The sequence below is a fragment of the Nerophis lumbriciformis genome, linkage group LG03, assembly GCF_033978685.3.
Source record: "Nerophis lumbriciformis linkage group LG03, RoL_Nlum_v2.1, whole genome shotgun sequence".
NCBI classification, from domain to species: Eukaryota; Metazoa; Chordata; class Actinopteri; order Syngnathiformes; family Syngnathidae; genus Nerophis; species Nerophis lumbriciformis.
The window spans coordinates 68,188,057-68,211,383 of NC_084550.2; the positions used below are offsets into that span (position 1 = coordinate 68,188,057).

A 23,327-nucleotide genomic window follows, 5' to 3' on the forward strand; every position below is an offset into this window, starting at 1 on the left:
TTTCAAGTGTCTGATGGCTTCAATTAATTTTCATTAATTTTTCATATTTTGAATTCTTTTGAAAGGCTTACAAAAAAACTACATTTGAATTGTAATTCCATGCTATTGACAGGACTATTAATTTTAATGAAGTTAGCTTACCATGTTTACAGTATGATAATTGTGATAGAAATGTGAATTTTAGGCACAGAATATTTTATACAATTGAACAAGGCAGTAGATTATACAAGCTTGGACAGAAAGTTAATAATGACACCAATTTGTTTTTTAATGGAATTGTTTAGTACTGTTTTACCATTTGTTTACTGTAAAAAGTGTTTATACTGTTTATACTTTCAATTAACAAATTGAAGTCTTGTGAAAGGTTGACAGGATAACTGGCATTAACTGTCAAAATAATTTCAAACTATTGAAGTTAGCTTACAGAATAAACATGTCAATCAACCCATATGATTTTTGCTGTAATATTTTTGTTTTGAAAAGTCACTGTGACTGATAGAAAAGTGATGGTTTTAGCAACATTTTAACCTGTCTGAATGCAATCAATCATTTTGCGTCGGGGGGCTTCGCCCCCATGAACCCTCCACCAGGACTTTGTCCTGGACCTACCGGGGCCTGCGGCCCCTGGACCCTGGCTACTAGGTTTTTCTGATTTCAAAAGTTGGCAGGTATGGCGCGCAAAAGGGTGTCGCGCGCACGAAGTGGAGAATCAGCGCGCGATAACAGTTTTTATGCGCTCAGATTTTTGGCACTAATGTGACGCCATACCGCAGGTGCAGAAACACAAAAAAAGAACCCCTGTGGGATGCAGAAACTGGCAGAGAAATTTTCCGTGCAACGTTCATATTGTTGTTACTCAGCCAGCGTTTGTGGGTCTGATGGACCCGTTTCATTTTGTGGCTTTTAATGCCTCACAATCAAACACTTTTATTTTAAAATACTGAACAGATGTTTATTGGGATAAGGTAAACATCAAAATGCAACGGGTCCATCAGACCCACAAACGCTGGCTGAGTAACAACAATATGAACATTACACAAGGGTTACGTGTTCAATATTATTTGTTTTGTCTGTCTTCCCTGGCAGATATGCGACTGATGCAAGGAGATGAAATCTGCCTGAGGTACAAAGGGGATCTGGCTCCTATGTGGAAAGGCATTGGACATGTCATCAAAGTCCCTGACAGTATCATTTTTGAGGGATACCAACGATATTGTTGATTTGTGGTGATATTGGTTCAACCTGTCTGTAAGCAAGTCAGTTCCAAAGGGAGATGTTATTTTCTTTTCTTTTAGACTTTCTCCAGTCACCTTAGAATTGTTTAATACACAGTGAGCCCTCGGTTAGGCTCTGCATTTGAAAAAAATGTCGAGTTTGGGAATTTTAAAAACCTTGACTTTCTGCACTGAGACTACGGTGATGAGATCGCCATCGAACTGAGGAGCAGTGCTGGCGCTCCAGTGGAGATCCCACACAACTTTCAAGTGGACTTTGTGTGGAAGTCCACATCCTTTGACAGGTAGCACACAGTTTGTGCCTGTTCTCAATTCATCAAATGTTTTTTTAACCCTCTTACTATTTACAGTGGGGCAAAAAAGTATTTAGTCAGCCACCGATTGTGCAAGTTCTCCCACTTAAAATGATGACAGAGGTCTGTAATTTTCATCATAGGTACACTTCAACTGTGAGAGACAGAATGTGGAAAAAAATCCAGGAATTCACATTGTATGAATTTTAAAGAATTTATTTGTAAATTATGGTGGAAAATAAGTATTTGGTCACTTCAAACAAGGAAGATCTCTGACTCTCACAGACCTGTAACTTCTTCTTTAAGAAGCTCTTCTGTCCTCCACTCGTTACCTGTATTAATGGCACCTGTTTGAACTCGTTATCTGTATAAAAGACACCTGTCCACAGCCTCAAACAGTCAGACTCCAAACTCCACTATGGCCAAGACCAAAGAGCTGTCGAAGGACACCAGGAAAAGAATTGTAGACCTGCACCAGACTGTGAAGAGTGAATCTACAATAGGCAAGCAGCTTGGTGTGAAAAAAATCAACTGTGGGAGCAATTATCAGAAAATGGAAGACATACAAGACCACTGATAATCTCCCTTGATCTGGGGCTCCACGCAAGATTTCATCCCGTGGGGTCAAAATGATCATGAGAACGGTGAGCAAAAATCCCAGAACCACACGGGGGGACCTGGTGAATGACCTGCAGAGAGCTGGGACCAAAGTAACAAAGGTTACCATCAGTAACACACTACACAGACAGGGAATCAAATCCTGCAGTGCCAGACGTGTCCCCCTGCTTAAGCCAGTGCATGTCCAGGCCCGTCTGAAGTTTGCCAGAGAGCACATGGATGATACAGCAGAGGATTGGGAGAATGTCATGTGGTAAGATGAAACCAAAATATAACTTTTTGGTATAAACTCAACTCGTCGTGTTTGGAGGAAGAAGAATACTGAGTTGCATCCCAAGAACACCATACCTACTGTGAAGCATGGGGGTGGAAACATCATGCTTTGGGGCTGTTTTTCTGCTAAGGGGACAGGCCGACTGATCCGTGTTAAGGAAAGAATTAACGGGGCCATGTATCGTGAGATTTTGAGCCAAAACCTCCTTCCATTAGTGAGAGCTTTGAAGATGAAACGTGGCTGGGTCTTCCAGCATGACAATGATCCCAAACACACCGCCCGGGCAACGAAGGAGTGGCTCCGTAAGAAGCATTTGAAAGTCCTGGAGTGGCCTAGCCAGTCTCCAGACCTCAACCCCATACAAAATCTGTGGAGGGAGTAGAAAGTCCGTGTTGCTCGGCGATAGCCCCAAAACATCACTGCTCTCGAGAAGATCTACATGGAGGAATGGGCCAAAATACCAGCTACTGTGTGTGCAAACCTGGTAAAGACCTATAGTAATCGTTTGACCTCTGTTATTGCCAACAAAGGTTATATTACAAAGTATTGAGTTGAATTTTTGTTATTGACCAAATACTTATTTTCCACCATAATTTACAAATAAATTCTTTAAAAATCCTACAATGTGAATTCCTGGATTTTTTTCTGTCTCTCACAGTTGAAGTGTACCTATGATGATACAGACCTCTGTCATCATTTTAAGTGGGAGAACTTGCACAATTGGTGGCTGACTAAATACATCTTTGCCCCACTGTATACCGCAAACAGCAAGCATGTTATTGTTGAGGCATATGTGAGATGTGCAATGCAACTTTTGTCATCATTTACAGGATGCAGAGTTCCCTGAAGACATTTGCTGTGGATGAAACTTCCGTGTCTGGTTACATCTACCACAAACTGCTGGGCCACGAGGTGGAGGACGTGATCATCAAGTGTCAGCTGCCCAAGCGCTTCACTGCGCAAGGACTGCCTGACCTCAACCACTCCCAGGTAAGAGATAAAATGTCATTTTATTGACGTGCAACATTAACTGAAGACCAGGTTTTTTTTAATCACATTAGCAATAATTAGAGTTATAAAAGCCACAGTATAAGTTACACTTGCCTAACTTACACTTAAGTTAGATGGAAAAGGTAGAAGTGAGTTGTGTTTTCACACAGGTGTATGCCGTAAAGACAGTGCTGCAGCGGCCCCTCAGCCTCATCCAAGGTCCCCCTGGCACTGGAAAGACGGTGACCTCTGCCACCATCGTGTACCACCTGGCTCGACAGGGTAGTGGGTATGACCGCTTTCACATTCGTAATCTAATGTACTACTGCTAATCTATGACGCCGTTGTCATTCATGTGTTTTGTTAGTGAAGAGTGTTGTTTTATTTTCCTTTTCTGTAACTTGTGTCCCCGCTCCAGACCAGTTCTGGTGTGTGCTCCCAGTAACATTGCTGTGGACCAGTTGACAGAGAAGATCCACCAGACTGGACTCAAAGTGGTGAGGCTGTGTGCCAAGAGCAGGGAAGCCATCGACTCGCCGGTCTCCTTCCTGGCTCTGCACAACCAGACCCGTAACATGGACAGGTAACATTTGATAATTGTCACAAGCAGTTTTTACACGGCATTAGTTTTGTGACTCGATTTTTTTTTTGATTGTTGTATCCTGGTGATACACCGTTTTTTTCCTGTCCACAGTATGCCAGAACTTCAGAAACTTCAACAGCTGAAAGACGAGACCGGAGAGTTGTCGTCCTCGGATGAGAAACGTTACAGGGATCTGCGACGCACCGCTGAAAGGGAGCTGTTGATGGTGTGAAAATTGGGCTGACCACTACGTTTACTCTTCTCGTGATGTCTCACCGTACATGCTGATCTCTTGCAGAATGCCGACGTAATCTGCTGTACTTGTGTTGGGGCCGGCGACCCTCGTCTGGCTAAGATGCAGTTCAGATCGATCCTGATCGATGAGAGCACGCAGGCAACTGAGCCCGAGTGCATGGTACCTGTGGTCCTTGGAGCTAAGCAGGTACTAGCCATATTTGTTTTGCTTTGTTGGCAGTGGTATGCTGTGTGTGTGTGTGTGTGTGTGGGGATCAGGGACGTAACGATAAACAGTATCAATGATAACGGCAATGAAACTCCCCACAGTTAGTATCACCGTTTTCAATTAAAATGATGGAAAAACCATGATTGATAACTGATCTTTGATAAACTCACGGACTGACTGGCGCCAGATCGCTGGCTTAAATGCTAACATGAAAATGAAAGACATTAACGTCTTTCCCCATTAAAACAATGACATACCCACATTGCTGTCTGACCAACTAAGATATTCAATTGTGTCCATTGAACCTACAAGCTGTGATCTCTTAGAACAGAGCGATCGTTCAATACTCAGAAATACGAGACAAAGGTGTAGGCCTGGGCTGACAACACATTTTGCTTAAAGGGGAACATTATCACAATTTCAGAATTGTTAAAACCATTAAAAATCAGTTCCCAGTGGCTTATATTTTTCGAAGTTTTTTTCAAAATTTTACCCATCACGCAATATCCCTAAAAAAGCTTCAAAGTGCCTGATTTTAACCGTTGTTATAAACACCCGTCCATTTTCCTGTGACGTCACATAGTGAAGCCAACACAAACAAACATGGTGGAAAGAACAGCAAGCTATAGCGACATTAGCTCGGATTCAGACTCGGATTTCAGCGGTTTAAGCGATTCAACAGATTACGAATGTATTGAAACGGATGGTTGTAGCGAAAACGAAATTGAAGAAGAAACTGAAGCTACTGAGCCATATCGAAACCGACGAAAACGACACGACAGCCAGCGACACGGGAGAAAGCGAGGACGAATTCGGCGATTGCCTTCTAACCAACGATTGGTATGTGTTTGTTTGGCATTAAAGGAAACTAACAACTATGAACTAGGTTTACAGCATATGAAATACATTTGGCAACAACATGCACTTTCAGAGTGCAGACAGCCCAATTTTAATCAATTAATATATTCTGTAGACATACCCTCATCCACCATCCATCTTTTCCTGAAAGCTGATCTGTCCAGTTTTGGAGTTGATGTCAGCAGGCCAGGGAAGCTAGGGTCGATAGGGTTTTAGCTCGCTCGTCTGCGGGAACAAACTGCCACCATTGCTTGCCGTGCTACCGAGGTCCTTTGTCCCTGAATTGCTCACACACTCCGGCAGATTCAATGGGGGTCTGGCGGCAGATTTCTTTGACTTTATCGTTGGAAATGCATCTGCTTTGAGTGTCGCAGGATATCCACACATTCTTGCCATCTCTGTCGTAGCATAGCTTTCGTCGGTAAAGTGTGTGGAACAAACGTCCAATTTCTTGCCACTTTCGCATCTTTGGGCCACTGGTGCAACTTGAATCCGTCCCTGTTCGTGTTGTTACACCCTCCGACAACACACCGACGAGCCATGATGTCTCCAAGGTACGGAAAACAGTCGAAAAAACGGAAAATAACAGAGCTGATTTGACTCTGTGTTTGAGAAAATGGCGGATTGCTTCCCGATGTGACGCCACGTTGTGACGTCATCGCTCCAAGAGCGAATATTAGAAAGGCGTTTAATTCGCCAAAATTCACCCATTTAGAGTTCAGAAATCGGTTAAAAAAAATATTTAGTCTTTTTTTCTGCAACATCAAGGTATATATTGACGCTTACATAGGTCTGGTGATAATGTTCCCCTTTAACGATATAGTGACCTACGAATTACTGCCGAAAAATTATATTATTGCCATTATTTTTATGAGACCAAATTAACCATTGATTTGATAATAATAATGGATATGCAATAAACTTGTGTTTTAACGTTGTAATTGAAATGAAAACATTTTATTCTCCAAGTTAAACAAACAAATAACAATAAAATATACATTGTCTGTTAGCAAAATTTGCGCTTGAATAAAAATTGCAACCAAAAGCAATAAAATATCTTAAGGAGGAGATTGGGGGGGCTCAAATATACACAACCATAACAATAAATAAAATAGCTGAATAAAGTGTTTCCAAACAAAGCTGCTCTTCAATATTGAACATGTATGCAGAGGCAGAGTTGTACGTGACTTAACTGACAATCAAGTTAGGATTTTCTTAAACAAAAGTGCAAAGTAGCAATTTAAACACTACACTTAAAACCGCTGTTTTAACAGTCATATGCAAAACAAAATTAGGTTTGGCAGATTCCAAGTGAGGAACACCAGCATGACATGACAACACTAAAACAGTATTAAATGGCAGCATGGTGTGAGCGCACACCATTTTGCACTGAAAAGCATGCATATGGCGATTCAACGACGCTGGAAAACTTATTGACTTTAATTTTAATTTATTGTTGGTTAATTGATTTATCAAATATCGGCCCAGACCTACGGAGGTGTTTTTACGGGACGTTCAAGGACCGCTGAACAGAGTAGGACGCCACAACGCCCGCCAGAAATAATAAATGATAATAATAGATTTTATTTGTAACGCACTTTTCTTTTAAACAAATCTTAAAGTGCTAGAATACAAACCAAATATTTAACACTATCAGTGAAGCATAAGAAACACAAAACATTCAAAATAGTAGGGTTTATAACAGTTTCAGTCTGTGTTAATACTTTTTGAGCTTATTTAACAATACCGTAATAAGGTGATTATTTTGGTGACGATAACCATGATATAAAATGTTCATGTTGTTACATTCCTTGTGGGGTCCAAACAACATACGTATTTTTCGGATTATAAATCGCTCCGGAGTATAAATCGCTCCGGAGTATAAATCGCACCGGCCGAAAATGCATAATAAAGAAGGAAAAAAACATATAAGTCGCACTACAGTATAAGTTGCATTTTTGGGGGAAATGTGTTTGATAAAATCCAACACCAAGAATAGAAAGGCAATTTAAAATAAATAAAGAATAGTGAACAACAGGCTAAATAAGTGTACGTTATATGAGGCATAAATAACCAACTGGTATGTTAATGTAACATATTATGGTAAGAGTAATTGAAATAACTATAACATATAGAACATGCTATACGTTTACCAAACAATTTGTCACTCCTAATCGCTAAATCCCATGAAATCTTCTTCCTCGGTGTCGCTTCTAAACAACTCTGCCAACTCCAAAGGCAGACAATGCGCCGCTTCCTCTTCTATCGGTACGTCTAGTCTCTTACGTGAATGAGATAAATAATATTATTTGATATTTTACGCTAATGTGTTAATAATTTCACACATAAATCGCTCCAGAGTATAAATCGCGGCCGAACTATGAAAAAAACTGCGAGTTATAATCCGAAAAATACGGTAATCAAATATCACATGATGTATGTTTATCTGCAGTTGAGTTAATAATTACTAAGAAATGTTTAAATTATGCCATTGACAGTACGGGTTATTATGCTTTCATGGTAGTTCTCCACTTTGTATTTCCAATCTGTTTTATCACAAATCCAACTTGACAAGGTAACTCCTGTTATCTTTTTAGTTGATTTTGGTGGGTGACCACTGCCAGCTGGGCCCAGTGGTGATATAGAATACAAACCAATATTTAACACTATCAGTGAAGCGTAAGAAACACAAAACACTGAAAATAGTAGGGTTTATAACAGTGTCTATCTATTTATTTTTCAATAACTTGGTCAGAAAATTTCAGTCAGTGTTAATACTTTTTGAGCTTATTTAACAATACCGCAATGATAACCTGATTATTTTGGGGACGATAACCATGATATAAAATGTTCATATTGTTACATTCCTTGTGGGGTCCAAACAATATAATCCATACTTGCCAACCCTCCCGGATTTTCCGGGAGACTCCCGAAATTCAGCGCCTCTCCCGAAAACCTCCCGGGACAAATTTTCTCCCGGAAATCTCCCTTAATTCAGGCGGACCTGAGTGACGTGTTGACAGCCTGTTCACACGTCCGCTTTCTCACAATATAAACAGCTAATGATCGAGGGCGAGTTCTTGGTTTCTTATGTGGGTTTATTGTTAGGCAGTTTCATTAACGTCCTCCCAGCGCGGTAACAACACACAACAACAGCAGTCAAGTTTTCGTGTACCGTAAAGCAGTTCGTCTGCCGTAAACAGCAATGTTGTGACACTTTTAAACAGGACAATACTGCCATCTACTGTACATGCATATGTGACCCACCCATAATGTGTCACATTTTTGTGTTGATTTATTTATTTTATTTTGTGGTTTGAATTCGTTTTTGGAGCTGTCATTACACATTTATCAGTATTCACATTGGTCAGTAGGGGGCAGTAGGGCGTTTCTTCCCAATTGAATGCTATCACCTGCAGACCGGAAGTGTCTTGTCATTCTGATGAGCGCGAGCAGTCTGTGAACAATTGAAACGTCCTTTGTGCTTTCTCCTGTATAACAGGTTAGTTTTGGTGAATCAACTCACTGAATAATATCCATGTGATCTTTATAAGTTTAAGTACACATTCTGATGGTGGAGCCTAACTCTAAAGTGTTTGTGAGTTGTAGTTTGTATTTGTGAATGAATCCAGTGCACAGCTGCAGTAATCAATACAAAAAGGCGACGTGAGTGCGCAATGTTTGTATAGGAACTTCTGATCCTAATTCAGACTCCCAAATTAGAGCTCCCGTTTTCTTTTTGATTTTATAATGTATATTTGTATAATGTGTGTGTTCTGAAATAGTGACAGAGAATAGAACAAGGATGGACAATTCCATCCTTAACTCAACAATGAGTAGATGAGTGTTATGTGTGTGTATATGTGTAAATAAATGAACACTGAAATTCAAGTATTTCTTTTATTTATATATATATATATAAATATATATATATAGCTAGAATTCACTGAAAGTCAAGTATTTCTTATACATACCGTATATATCTTAACCACGCCCCCCACCCCCACCCCCCACCTCCCGAAATCGGAGGTCTCAAGGTTGGCAAGTATGATATAATCACATATCACATGATGTATGTTTATCTGCAGTTGAGTTAATAATTACTAACAAATGTTTTTATTATGCCATTGACAGTACGGGTTATAATGCTTTTATGGTAGTTCCAATCTGTTTTATCACAAATCCAACTTGACAAGGTAACTCCTGTTTTCTTTGTAGTTGATTTTGGTGGGTGACCACTGCCAGCTGGGCCCAGTGGTGATGTGCAAGAAGGCAGCTAAAGCAGGACTGTCCCAGTCTCTCTTTGAGCGTCTGGTTGTTTTGGGGATTCGACCAATCCGTTTGCAGGTTCAATATCGCATGCACCCGGCCCTCAGTGCATTCCCCTCCAACATCTTCTACGAAGGCTCACTGCAGAACGGAGTCACTGCTGGTGAGACAAAAATATTTAGTCGAAGCATGAGAAATCTCTAATTTGTCTTTCTCCTTTTCAGCCAGAATAAATGCTATTAGTCTCAGTCTTAATTCTGCCTTCTTGAATTATTTATTCACAGTGATATTTAAATGTAATAAATCTGCTATAACTGAAAACTATTTTAAAATCCATCCTTTATTCTACATTCAAGTACTGTATTTCACCACTAGATGTTGCACTTGACTCACTAGCCTTGTTTGAAAAATCCATAAGACAAGCAAAAGAAAAAATACACAGGACTTAAAACTCCTAAACATTGGCATCCAAAACCTCCAAACATGTCATTTAGATTTCTGTTTGCAGGTGACCGTGTGAAGAAGGGCTTTGACTTCCAGTGGCCACAGCCTGACAAGCCCATGTTCTTTTATGTCACTCAAGGCCAGGAGGAAATCGCCAGCTCAGGAACATCTTATCTTAACAGGTTTGGACCCGGAAGTAATACTATCGCTCTGTAAATGCACTGTGTTTTGTGGTACTGTAACATAAATGCTTATGTTCTAAATAAAGGTGTCCCGATCCGATATAGATATTGGATATTTGGCTCATATATAAGTGCTACGATACACGCAGTCTTGCAGTTTACTTGTGCAAAATTGCACAGCCAGTTAGTAGCTAAATGTCCTCCAATAAGCACACAAGATTACTTTTTTCTTGTAATTGACCTACTATTTACATAGTAGGTATTAGGAGCTATCAGCTACTCAACAGCCAAGCGCACAATAGCACACAGGCTAGCCTTACTTAGTGTCCGTAATTCATACTTGCCAACCCTCCTGGATTTTGCGGGAGACTCCCGAAATTCAGCGCTTCTCCCGAAAACCTCCCGGGACAAAATTTCTCCCGAAAATCTCCCGAAATTCAGGGACCTGAGTCCGCTAACCCACAATATAAACAGCGTACCTGCCCAATCACGTTATAACTGTAGAAGGATGGAGGGCGAGTTCTTGGTTTCTTATGTGGGTTTATTGTTAGGCAGTTTCATTAACGTCCTCCCAGGGCGGTAACAACACACAACAACAGCAGTCATGTTTTATTCCACCGTAAAGCAGTTCGTCTGCCGTAAACAGCAATGTTGTGACACTCTTAAACAGGACAATACTGCCATCTAGTGCATTTGATGAAAGCACTTTTGTGCGTGCCACACAGCAATGCATCATCAGAGAGGGTGTTCAGCATGGTTAGAAAAATAGTGACAGAGAATAGAACAAGGATGGACAATTCAACCCTTAACTCAACAATGAGTAGATGAGTGTTATGTGTGTGTATATGTGTAAATAAATGAACACTGAAATTCAAGTATTTATTTTATTTTATATATATATATATATATATATATATAATAAATATATATTTATAGCTAGAATTCACTGAAAGTCAAGTATTCCTTATATATATATATATATATATATATATATATATATATATATATATATATACAGTATATATGAAATACTTGACTTAGTATTTTGTCAAGTATTTCTTATATATATAATAAAATAAATATATATTTAAAGCTAGAATTCACTGAAAGTCAAGTATTTCTAATATATATATATATATATATATATATATATATATATATATATATATATATATATATATATATATATATATATATATATATACTTATATATATACTTATATATATATGAAATACTTGACTTGGTGAATTCTAGCTGTAAATATACTCCTCCCCTCTTAACCTCGCCCCCAACCACGCCCCCCGCCCCCACCTCCCGAAATCGAAGGTCTCAAGGTTGGCAAGTATGCCTTAATTGAACAATATTGCAGTCCAAAACATGTCAGTGTACCCCAGGGCAGCTGGGGCTACGAAAAGTAGCTTACCACCACCAGTTGCGAATGAATGATGGGTTCTTACATCTCTGTGAAGCGCTTTTGAGTGTCTAGAAAAGCGCTATATAAATCTAGTCCATTATTATTATTATTATTTGTCAAAACAAACAAGTATCAAATAATTATAGCTGATTATTATTTACAGAGAAGAAGTCTACCAAGGCTGAAGCCTATTAGAAAGTATCTAGTAATAAACGTGTCCGCATCATTCAACTTACTGTGTCATGAGTCTAACCTAATGAGATATTATTGCCAAAAAACAATTACCATTTCATGGAAAGAAAACATAAGTCCATTCCAGACAGTAAATAACAAAAAGATTGTTTTTCATTCCTACTGTTTTGTGTGTGAGCAATTTCACTCAATTAAGCCTTTTTTTACATTCCACACTACAAAATACTGAAACTGTGCGATTCATGTTGATATTTTACCGGATAATACATATGGCTCCGATAATGGTGTCATATTAATAGTGATAAAAGCTGTATCTGGACTGTAATTGTGTCATGCTCTCATGTTTGGCAATAAAGCGTTTATTGTAGTCTATTCTTAATGTCTGTCCTAAGCAGTATTTGTACTGGTGAAAATCTAGTTGTGTTTACACAGAACTGAGGCAGCCAATGTGGAGAAAATAACAACAAGGTTGCTGAAGGCTGGTGCCAAACCTGATCAAATTGGTATCATCACCCCTTATGAGGGGCAGAGGTCCTACTTGGTCCAATACATGCAGTTCAGTGGCTCCCTTCACACCAAACTGTACCAGGTATGTGGGCAAGTGGTCTTAAATGACGACATAGTAATTTAGGTTACGTAACACTCATTGGTGTATTCCTTCCTGCAGGAGGTGGAGATTGCCAGTGTTGATGCTTTCCAAGGCAGAGAGAAGGACTTTATCATCTTGTCCTGTGTGAGGGCCAACGAGCACCAGGGCATTGGCTTCCTCAATGACCCGCGTCGTCTTAACGTGGCGCTCACAAGAGCCAGGTGATCAAAAACGCACAACGCAGTGTCGCATGAGTGCGTGGCAACTTTCCAACACTGATGTGGTGTGTGTGTGTGTCTACCATACATAGATATGGCGTGATCATTGTGGGGAATCCTAAAGCTCTGTCCAAGCAACCCCTGTGGAACCACTTGCTGAACAACTACAAGGAGCAGAAGGTGCTGGTGGAAGGACCGCTTAACAATTTGCGCGAGAGCCTCATGCAGTTCAGCAAGCCCCGCAAGCTGGTCAACACCATCAACCCTGTAGGTTGCCTCATTCTGTTTGAAAATCTAAATATTAGAGATGTCCGATAATATCGGACTGCCGATATTATCGGTCGATAAATGCTTTAAAATGTAATATCGTAAATTATCGGTATCGGTTTCCGTCCATCCATTTTCTACCGCTTATTCCCTTCGTCGTCGCGGGGGGCGCTGGAGCTTATCTCAGCTCCAATCAGGCGGAAGGCGGGGTACACCCTGGACAAGTCGCCTCTCATCGCAGGGCCAACACAGATAGACAGACAACATTCACACTCACATTCACACACTAGGGCCAATTTAGTGTTGCCAATCAACCTATCCCCAGGTGCATGTCTTTGGAGGTGGGAGGAAGCCGGAGTACCCGGAGGGAACCCACGCAGTCACGGGGAGAACATGCAAACTCCACACAGAAAGATCCCGAGGCCGGGATTGAACCCACGACTACTCAGGACCTTCGTATTGTGAGGCAGACGAACTAACCCTTCTGCCACGTTTCAAAAAGTAAAATTTATGACTTTTTAAAACGCCGCTGTACGGAGTGGTACGCGGACGTAGGGAGGAGTACAGAGCAGTTGCGTCCCCCAGTCATACTTGCCAACCTTCCCGATTTTCCCGGGAGACTCCCGAATTTCAGAGCCCCTCCCGAAAATCTCCCGGGGCAACCATTCTCACGAATTTCTCCCGATTTCCACCCAGACAACAATATTGGGGCATGCCTTAAAGGGGAACATTATCACCAGACCTATGTAAGCGTCAATATATACCTTGATGTTGCAGAAAAAAGACCATATATTTTTTTAACCGATTTCCGAACTCTAAATGGGTGAATTTTGGCGAATTAAACGCCTTTCTATTATTCGCTCTCGGTTGTGACGTCACATCGGGAAGCAATCCGCCATTTTCTCAAACACCGAGTCAAATCAGCTCTGTTATTTTCCGTTTTTTCGACTGTTTTCCGTACCTTGGAGACATCATGCCTCGTCGGTGTGTTGTCGGAGGGTGTAACAACACGAACAGGGACGGATTCAAGTTGCACCAGTGGCCCAAAGATGCGAAAGTGGCAAGAAATTGGACGTTTGTTCCGCACACTTTACCGACGAAAGCTATGCTACGACAGAGATGGCAAGAATGTGTGGATATCCTGCGACACTCAAAGCAGATGCATTTCCAACGATAAAGTCAAAGAAATCTGCCGCCAGACCCCCAGGAAAAGAGAGCGGATGAGGGTATGTCTACAGAATATATTAATTGATGAAAACTGGGCTGCCTGCACTCTCAAAGTGCATGTTGTTGCCAAATGTATTTCATATGCTGTAAACCTAGTTCATAGTTGTTAGTTTCCTTTAATGCCAAACAAACACATACCAATCGTTGGTTAGAAGGCGATCGCCGAATTCGTCCTCGCTTTCTCCCGTGTCGCTGGCTGTCGTGTCGTTTTCGTCGGTTTCGCTTGCATACGGTTCAAACCGATATGGCTCAATAGCTTCAGTTTCTTCTTCAATTTCGTTTTCGCTACCTGCCTCCACACTACAACCATCCGTTTCAATACATGCGTAATCTGTTGAATCGCTTAAGCCGCTGAAATCCGAGTCTGAATCCGAGCTAATGTCGCTATACCTTGCTGTTCTAGCCGCCATGTTTGTTTGTATCGGCATCACTATGTGACGTCACAGGAAAATGGACGGGTGTATATAACGATGGTTAAAATCAGGCACTTTGAAGCTTTTTTTAGGGATATTGCGTGATGGGTAACATTTTGAAAAAAACTTCGAAAAATAAAATAAGCCACTGGGAACTGATTTTTAATGGTTTTAACCCTTCTGAAATTGTGATAATGTTCCCCTTTAAAGGCACTGCCTTTGCGTGCCGGCCCAGTCACATAATATCTACGGCTTTTAACATACCTAAGTGAATGCAATGCATACTTGATCAAGAGCCATACAGGTCACACTGAGGGTGGCCGTATAAACAACTTTACCACTGTTACAAATATGCGCCACACTGTGAACCCACACCAAACAAGAATGACAAACACATTTCTGGAGAACATCCGCACCGTAGCACAACATAAACACAACAGAACAAATACCCAGAACCCCTTGCGGGGGACGCTACATTATACACCCCCCTCCTACACCTCAACCCCGCCCCTGCCCACCTCAACCTCCTCATGTCCCACATTCCAAGCTGCTGTTTTGAGGCATGTTAAAAAGAATAATGCACTTTGTGACTTCAATAATAAATATGGCAGTGCCATGTTGGCATTTTTTTCCATAATTTGAGTTGATTTATTTTGGAAAACCTTGTTACATGGTTTAATGCATCCAGCGGGGCATCACAACAAAATTAGGCATAATAATGTATTAATTCCACGACTGTATATATCGGTATCGGTTGATATTGCAATCGGTAATTAAGAGTTGGACAATATCGGATATCGGCAAAAAAGCCATTATCGGACATCTCTACTAAATATATTTCCTGTCAGGAGCTGGAGTTTGACCTGTTTTGTGGTTCTGCAGGGAGGCCGATTCATGAGCACAGCCATGTATGACGCCAGGGAAGCCCTTATTCCCGGATCTGTTTATGATCGCAGCAGCAATGGTGAGATCTTGACTTAGAAAACTCCTGTGGTTCACACGATGCTCACCAACCTGTGTAAAGTTGGACAAAAAAAGAGGAATCACGGTCAAACCGATGCATTTTCCACAACAGGGCGTACATCCAACATGTACTTCCAGACCCACGACCAGATTGGAATGATTGGTAGCGGCCCCAATCCCATGACTTCCCTAAACATCCCCATCCCCTTCAGCCTTGTCATGCCCCCTATGCCTCCTCCTGGTTACCTTGGACAGCTCAACGGCTCGATGGCAGGTGAGATTAGAGAAGTTGTGTGTACGTGTGTGAGCTGTGTAGACTAACTTATTTCTTCTCCAGGTCGTGGAGGCGGCATGAAAGGAAAAGCTGGCGGAGGAGGCAACGCTCGAGGGAGTCGCCAGAGAAACCGTGGCAACAACCACAGCAGAGGAGGCCATATGAGTGGCAGCCAGGCCAGCCAAGACTTGGGCTCTCAGCCCTTTTCCCAGGGGCCCCTGACCCAAGGCTACATTAACATGAGTCAGCCGTCACAAATGAGCCAGCCGGGGCTCTCCCAGGCGGAGCTTTCCCAGGTTTGATCATTGTACACTCAGCTGTGGTTGAACTTGTTTTCTAAATCTCTCTGATGTTTCTTCCATCATAGGACAGTTACTTAGGAGATGAATTCAAGTCCCAAATTGATGTGGCGCTATCTCAAGACTCCACCTATCAGGGGGAGCGAGCCTACCAGCATGGTGTGACTGGACTGTCCCAGTACTAGACTGTAAGCATTGATACATTTGCACATTTATTCATTTACTAATACAGTCGTCCCTCGCCACATCGCACTTTTGGGCCTGATTTACTAAAATCCAAATACCACGCGTGTGTAAAAAAATAAAAGCAAGGTGTTTATTCATGTTTAGGGGGCTCTAACAATGGTCAAAAATTTATTAAGAAGGTTGTTGACAGTTTTTATGCTCTCGCTAGTGCTGGGCGATATGGCCGAAAAAGTATATCTCGATATATTTGTACTTAAATTCGATATATATCTCAATTAGAGATGTCCGATAATGGCTTTTTTGCTGATATTCCGATATTGTGCAACTCTTAATTACCGATTCCGATATCAACCGATACCGATATATACAGTCGTGGAATTAACACATTGTTATGCCTAATTTTGTTGTGATGCCCCGCTGGATGCATTAAACAATGTAACAAGTTTTTCCAAAATAAATCAACTCAAGTTATGGAAAAAAAAATGCCAACATGGCACTGCCATATTTATTATTGAAGTCACAAAGTGCATTATTTTTTTTAACATGCCTCAAAACAGCAGCTTGGAATTTGGGACATGCTGGTGGGCAGGGTTGGGGGGGCGGGGGAAAAAAACCTCCTTAGCAAAGCACATATTACAACGTACATCTCAAGATATCTAGCAACAGAGGGGAGAGGGTGCGGGGTCATGATGGTCGGCCGCAGCTCACAGGCGCTGACCATCCTTTCATCACCCCTATGGGATTTGCGTCAAGGGCGTTGGATTGGGGGTGGGGTATGTGTGTGTGGCGTATATTTTTGTGGATGCATATGTGTGTGTGTGTAAGCCTGCAGTGTGTCTCTGTTCCGCGGCCTTGATGTCGTGCAGCCGATAAGTCCAAAGTCAACAACAACAGGTGTGTGTCCATGAGAGACAAGAAGGGAGTTTGTTGTGTCTTTGCTGCACTGTCCTTCGGGAGAGTCTCAAAGCCAGGGAAACAATCCAAGTTAGAATGTTTTGTATACGAGTGAAAATAACTTTTGCTTTTCACTCTAAATTGTCTATGACTGGTCCTCAAAATCCTGCGGGCCAGACAGTCCGATGTGTTCCAAAATCACAAGAGTGTCCACAGTTCGCATCCTCCAATCATTTGTGGCAGCTTTAGGGTACTTTGAAAACTGCCAGCAACTTCCAATTTGTCGACAAACCAGAGCAACGCTTACTCCAATCAGCAGATGTCCTGTTGTCATAATTACGAATAGGTAGATATCTTCACGTCCTCGACTGGAAAGGGTCGCCAGGCATGCGGCACTCCTTCTTCTCCCAAGAGTCCGCTCCGTCACGACAAGCAGGTTCCCCCAAACCCAAGATCTTGTCAATTTCGTTGAGGCCAGTTAAATAGTTCCAATGTTTAGATTTGGAGAGCAGTGCAAAAAGAGGCAACAAAAAAGTTAAGACAAGACAAAGAAGCAAGCAGGAGAGGTAAGGGGAGCGTCTGCCCTCGATGAGTGCCAGTGAGAAAAAACTCAATTCATATCTTTTTTTAAATATATTGATACATCTTACAAACTCGATATATCGCCCAGCCCTAGCTCTCGCTATGAAAAATGGACTACCGGTATTGTATTTTTCGGAGTATACGTCGCACCGGCCGAAAATGCATAATAAAGAAGAAAAAAAACATATATAAGTCGCACTGGAGTATAAGTCGCATTTTTGGGGGAAATGTATTTGATAAAACCCAACACCATTTGAAAGGCAATTTAAAATAAATAAAGAATAGTGAACAACAGGCTGAATAAGTGTACGTTATATGAGGCATAAATAACCAACTGGTATGTTAACGTAACATATTATGGTAAGAGTCATTCAAATAACTATAACATATAGAACATGCTATACATTTACCAAACAATCTGTCACTCCTAATCGCTAAATCCCATGAAATCTTATACGTCTAGTCTTTTACGTGAATGAGCTAAATAATAATATTTGATATTTTACGGTAGGGATGTCCCGATCCAGGTTTTTGCACTTCCGATCCGATACCGATATTGTTTTTGCACTTCCGATCCGATACCGATACTGACCGATACTGGCCTATCCGAGCATGTATTAAAGTTTAAAGTTATTTAGCCTACTTAGTTGTCAGAATCATGTTGAAAAGGGTTTTAGTACTCTTGATAACAACTAGCCAGCTGAATTAGGGGAGTTTGAATAATACACAATGGTTGGTAACAAGAAACTGACCTGTTTATTCAAGGATAAACACAAAATAGACCAAATTATACATGACAAACAGAAATGGCATCATTGAACTAGGGCTGGGCGATATGGCTTTTTTTAATATTGCGATATTTTAAGGCCATATTGCGATACACAATATATATCTCGATATTTTGCCTTAGCCTTGAATGAACACTTGATGCATATAATCACAGCAGTATGATGATTCTATGTGTCTACATTAAAACATTCTTCTTCATACTACATTAATATATGCTACTTTTAAACTTTCATGCAGAGAAGGAAATCACAACTAAAAAAATGACTATTTTTTTTCATACGGTGTTGATGTGGAAATGTTTGCCTCGGCATTTTGATGGTGTGCACGTGGCACCGAATGGAGATAAGCGTCTCGACAGACGTTACAATATTTGAACAATGATGACGAAAACGGTTTTCTCTGTCGTGTCCGTGTGTCGAAAATTGTTATGCGCTTATTTTTTTATTTGATTTTGTGCGTGGCATAGATTTGCCGTGCGCAGAGGACGCTTGAGCAGTGCGCAATTGCACAGGCGCGCACCTTAGAGGGAAGGTTGCGCGCACGGCTGCGCTAGCATCACAGCTAACGTTAGCCATGCCGCTACCTCTCTGCTGGGAGAGGGCGTATACGTGTGTGACGTGACAGTATGTGACATGTGTAAGAAGGTGCGCTTGTCTGTCTGTGAGAGGGAGACACGGGAAAGAGTGAGAAGAGCCTGTCGTGTAATGCCAGCAGCTAAAAGCAACTGTGTGAGAATTCACAGACCTGTGGATGTGTTGAAGGTGTGCTGGAAAATGCGGAACGGAAATTAGGGAGCAGCAGAAAAGTGGAATGTATTATTTAAATCGGTGCGTTGGAAAACACGGACCGGAGTTTTTTTTTTAAACTGGATCTGGATCGGCATTTTCCCATGCCTTGCCGATACGCTTTTTTTTTGTGCAAATATCGGCGGCCGATCCGATCCAAATATCGGATCGGGACATCCCTATTTTACGGTAATGTGTTAATAATTTCACACATAAGTCGCTCCTGAGTATAAGTCGCACCCCCGGCCAAACTATGAAAAAAAATGCAACTTATAGTCCGAAAAATACGGTAATAATGAATGATTCCTACTTTGCCGGAATTCATATATCGCAGTCAAATCCGGAACCAATTAACCATATCATACCATACCAACTTTATTTATAAAGCCCTTTAAAAACAACCACAGTTGAAGAACAAAGGGCGGTACACCACAAAGAAAATAGAGGCAAAAGACATTAAAAACAGAAGTAAAATACACATTGAAAAAGCAAATACAAATTACCCTAAGAACAATTTGTTAGGTAAAAAGCAGCTAAAAAAGTTAAAAACGGTTTAAAGTCTCATGCTGGGTTCAAAGCCAGTGAATAAAAATGTTTTTTAAGAAGGGTCTTAAAAGTAGCCAAAGAAGGGGCCTGTCTCACATGGAGAGGGAGATCGTTCCAGAGTTTGTAGGTTGTGAGTTCAAACCCCGGCCGAGTCATACCAAAGACTATAAAAATGGGAGCCATTACCTCCCTGCTTGGCACTCAGCATCAAGGGTTGGAATTGGGGGTTAAATCACCAAAAATGTTTCCCGGGCGCGGCCACCGCTGCTGCTCACTGCTCCCCTGATGGTCAAGGGTGATCAAGGGAGATGGGTCAAATGCTGAGAATAATTTCGCCATACCTAGTGTGTGTGTGACAATCATTAGTACTTTAACTTTAACTTTAGGACCAGCAAAAGAGAAGGCTCTGTCCCCTCTGAGCTTGCACTTTGATTTGGGTACCTCCAGGATCAGCTGACCTGAGGGACCGGGTGGGGACATAGAGGTGGAGCAGCTCAGAGAGGTAAGGTGGGGCAAGACCACGTAAGGATTTAAAAACGAGCAAGATCATTTTAAAATGGACTCTAAAAGACACAGGCAACATCGATAAACGAGGGACGACTGAAGGTTCATTGTAGTTTGTACTAGATCAGGGGTCGGCAACCTTTACCAGTCAAAGAGCCATTTTGACCAGTTTCACAAATTAAAGATAACAATGGGAGCCGCAAATTTTTTTTGAAAGATTAAATGAAATAACCCTGCATAAAAAGTACTTTTTTTGCTTTGTGCTATATACAAACCACTGAAACCAGGGGTCTCAGACACGCTGCCCATACCTTAATATGGAACTTGAATGCTGGTGCGGCACGCGGGTTTTATATGAATGGCGCTTGTCAGCTACAACCAGCGTGCTTGATCAGCCACACGTTGTATGGGGCTTTAGCTTGCACAGTAGGTGACAGCAAGGCATACTTGGTCAACAACCACACAGGTTACACTGACGGTGGCGGTATAGAAAAAACAAAAAACTTTAACACTCTTACTAATAATGCGCCACACTGTGAACCCACACCAAACAAGAATGACAAACACATTTCGGGAGAACATCTGCACCGTAACACAACATAAACACAACAGGACAAATACCCAGAATCCCATGCAGCCCTGACTCTTCCGGGCTACATTATACACCCCCGCTACCAAACCCCGCCCACCTCAACCGACACACATGTGTGAGGGAGCAGGGTTGGGGTGTGGGCGGGGTTTGGTGGTAGCGGGGGTGTATAATGTAGCCCGGAAGAGTAAGGGCTGCATGGGATTCTGGGTATTTGTTCTGTTGTGTTTATGTTGTGTTAAGGTGCAGATATTCTCCCGAAATGTGTTTGTCATTCTTGTTTGGTATTGGTTCAAAGTGTGGCGCATTATTAGTAAAAGTCTTAAAGTTGTTTTATATGACCACCGTCAGTGTAACCTGTGTGGCTGTTGACCGAGTATGCCTTGCTGTCACGTACGTGTGCAAGCAGAAGATGTATATAGTATAACAAGTGTTGGGTTGGCACTCTGTTAATACAGATTGTAGAGGGCGCCAAATGTTGTACCATCATGGCACGCCCTTATAATGGCCGTAAAGGTGAAAGCCGGTGAATATTAATCCCGGGAGTATTCCGCGAGAGGCACTGAAATCCGGTAGTCTTGCAGGAACATTGAAGGGTTCAGCAAGTAAGCTGCTGAGCCGCATCAGAGTGATCAAAGAGCCGCGGGTTGCCGACCCCTGACCTAGAGCAATTGTCCCTAATGTTGTGGCCAGTGACTGCAATGATGTTTTTGTTCTTGTTTCTTAGACTGCTGAAAGGTGCTTGGCCTATATGAGCTCAGTTCATCAGAGTTTAAAATCTGGGTGATAACAAAAAAAACGAACAAATAAGGATACCCGTTTTCCACCGCTACACCACTGCGTGAAAGTAACCGGAGCGAGAAAACCAACCAATCACAAGAGAGAAGAGCAGAGCGAGGGGGCGGCGTGCCAGGCTGACGGAGGAGCGAAGGCACTGCTTCCCTGCACGCGCCCAGGCAAGCCCAAGGAGCGAGCTGGCGTCTTTGGAATCAGCGCTGCTGGAGGGACGAGACCCTTGGCGTCTTTGAGGAGGAAAGCTCCAAAGTACCGTGTCATCTGACCCCTCACGTGCCCCTGAATCCCTTTAGGGTCTCCAGGCCGTCTGGTCGCAGGGAAAGATGGAGGTGGTCTCACACGTCTGCCCTACAGGATGAGACACAGAGCGAGGGGGGACACACGGCTTGAAGCAACGTTTCCAACTGCCAAGTCTTTGGCTGTTCAAGAACTCTTGTCAGTGGACATGTGTGGGCCACAAAGCCACTGATCATTCACTCTTTCTCAGCTGGTAGTGGCAAGTTTGAAAGAAGTGGTGATGACACCATCTCTCTGGAGGTGGTCTGCAAGGAACACGCGGAATTAGCTCTTTGAATAGCAAAAGTCATGTTTTTGTCTCCGACGTATGAGACCATATTTGTTCTTCTAAATATATCCGTAGTACAACCAGGAGAACTCGGGGTGGTGATAAAGAGTAAATTGCGCTTGTTTTGGTGAAAGCATGAAGATCCTCACAGCTTGCGATTGCTATGTAACAGAATCGCCTTGCCTAATTTATTAGACCATCTAACGTGGGGTTAAAGACACAGCTGCCCTAAATTAAGCAGCACTGATCATTTTATTTATCTGCTAGTATGAAGAAATTATACTTTTAATGCTAAAATTTAATTTTTACCCATTGATTTAACATTTTAGTTGTATTCAGTAACTTTCCTTCTTGAAGAGTGGTTCAACGTTATGCTTGATTTCTTCCTGACTTTTCCAATTTAGGTCTAAAAAAAGTTAATAGTAATTGCTTTCTCGCGAACAATTAGCAGATTTTGTCGCGGGGTTTTATTTTGCACTCAAGTGTAGTTCTGTAGGCTGCTCTAGTTCTGTCTGTCCCGATCCTTTTAACAGATCAGAATTTTTTTCTAGCTTTTGCTCACCTTCGTGGTTGTGTTTCGACCTGTGGTTGCTCATCTTCTTTCCTGTACCTCGATTTCTTTTTACATCCGGCTCATTCAAGTGTCGGTATTTCCATTGTCGCCTGGAAATAGTCGTGTCGCTGCGTCTAAACCGCTCTTTCGGCAACATATCCGCTGAGCATGTTGTATGGTGGAAATATTCAAAATACCCTGTGAAAGCTTATGTTGCGATTTCATTGAGCTCATTCGTTTTTTCACCCTATATTTGCCTGACATTACACATTATTGCGATTCTTTTCCAATAATGGATTGTTTATAATTATTACAACATTAAAAGTTGTTTACTGTTTGGTCCTCCATTTGAATGATACTTTGTTTGTTGCTTATTTTAGCTGTGACAGTGGCAGATGTGAGATTTTTTTTTGTGCACAAAAAAAGACAAGTTTGTGGTCTCTTGCTTTTATTTTTCGTAACAGCATGTAAGG

At 41.7% G+C, this 23,327-nt stretch overlaps 1 protein-coding gene across 2 annotated transcripts in view; it reads left to right on the forward strand.

Annotated features, from left to right (window-relative positions):
- Positions 1 to 23,327, forward strand: part of LOC133589037 (regulator of nonsense transcripts 1) — a 53,193-nt gene extending 29,866 nt beyond the window's left edge. For both annotated transcript variants that reach the window (XM_061941707.1, XM_061941715.1), the window contains exons 8-24: positions 1,087 to 1,185; positions 1,411 to 1,519; positions 3,251 to 3,410; positions 3,581 to 3,699; positions 3,829 to 3,993; positions 4,105 to 4,219; positions 4,292 to 4,435; positions 9,533 to 9,746; positions 10,092 to 10,209; positions 12,249 to 12,405; positions 12,484 to 12,626; positions 12,716 to 12,890; positions 15,413 to 15,494; positions 15,606 to 15,767; positions 15,831 to 16,063; positions 16,135 to 16,254; positions 21,669 to 23,327. In XM_061941707.1, the coding sequence (XP_061797691.1) occupies positions 1,087 to 1,185; positions 1,411 to 1,519; positions 3,251 to 3,410; positions 3,581 to 3,699; positions 3,829 to 3,993; positions 4,105 to 4,219; positions 4,292 to 4,435; positions 9,533 to 9,746; positions 10,092 to 10,209; positions 12,249 to 12,405; positions 12,484 to 12,626; positions 12,716 to 12,890; positions 15,413 to 15,494; positions 15,606 to 15,767; positions 15,831 to 16,063; positions 16,135 to 16,251 (2,312 nt within the window). In that variant the 3' untranslated portion in view covers positions 16,252 to 16,254; positions 21,669 to 23,327. The remainder of the gene's footprint in view (positions 1 to 1,086; positions 1,186 to 1,410; positions 1,520 to 3,250; positions 3,411 to 3,580; positions 3,700 to 3,828; positions 3,994 to 4,104; positions 4,220 to 4,291; positions 4,436 to 9,532; positions 9,747 to 10,091; positions 10,210 to 12,248; positions 12,406 to 12,483; positions 12,627 to 12,715; positions 12,891 to 15,412; positions 15,495 to 15,605; positions 15,768 to 15,830; positions 16,064 to 16,134; positions 16,255 to 21,668) is intronic.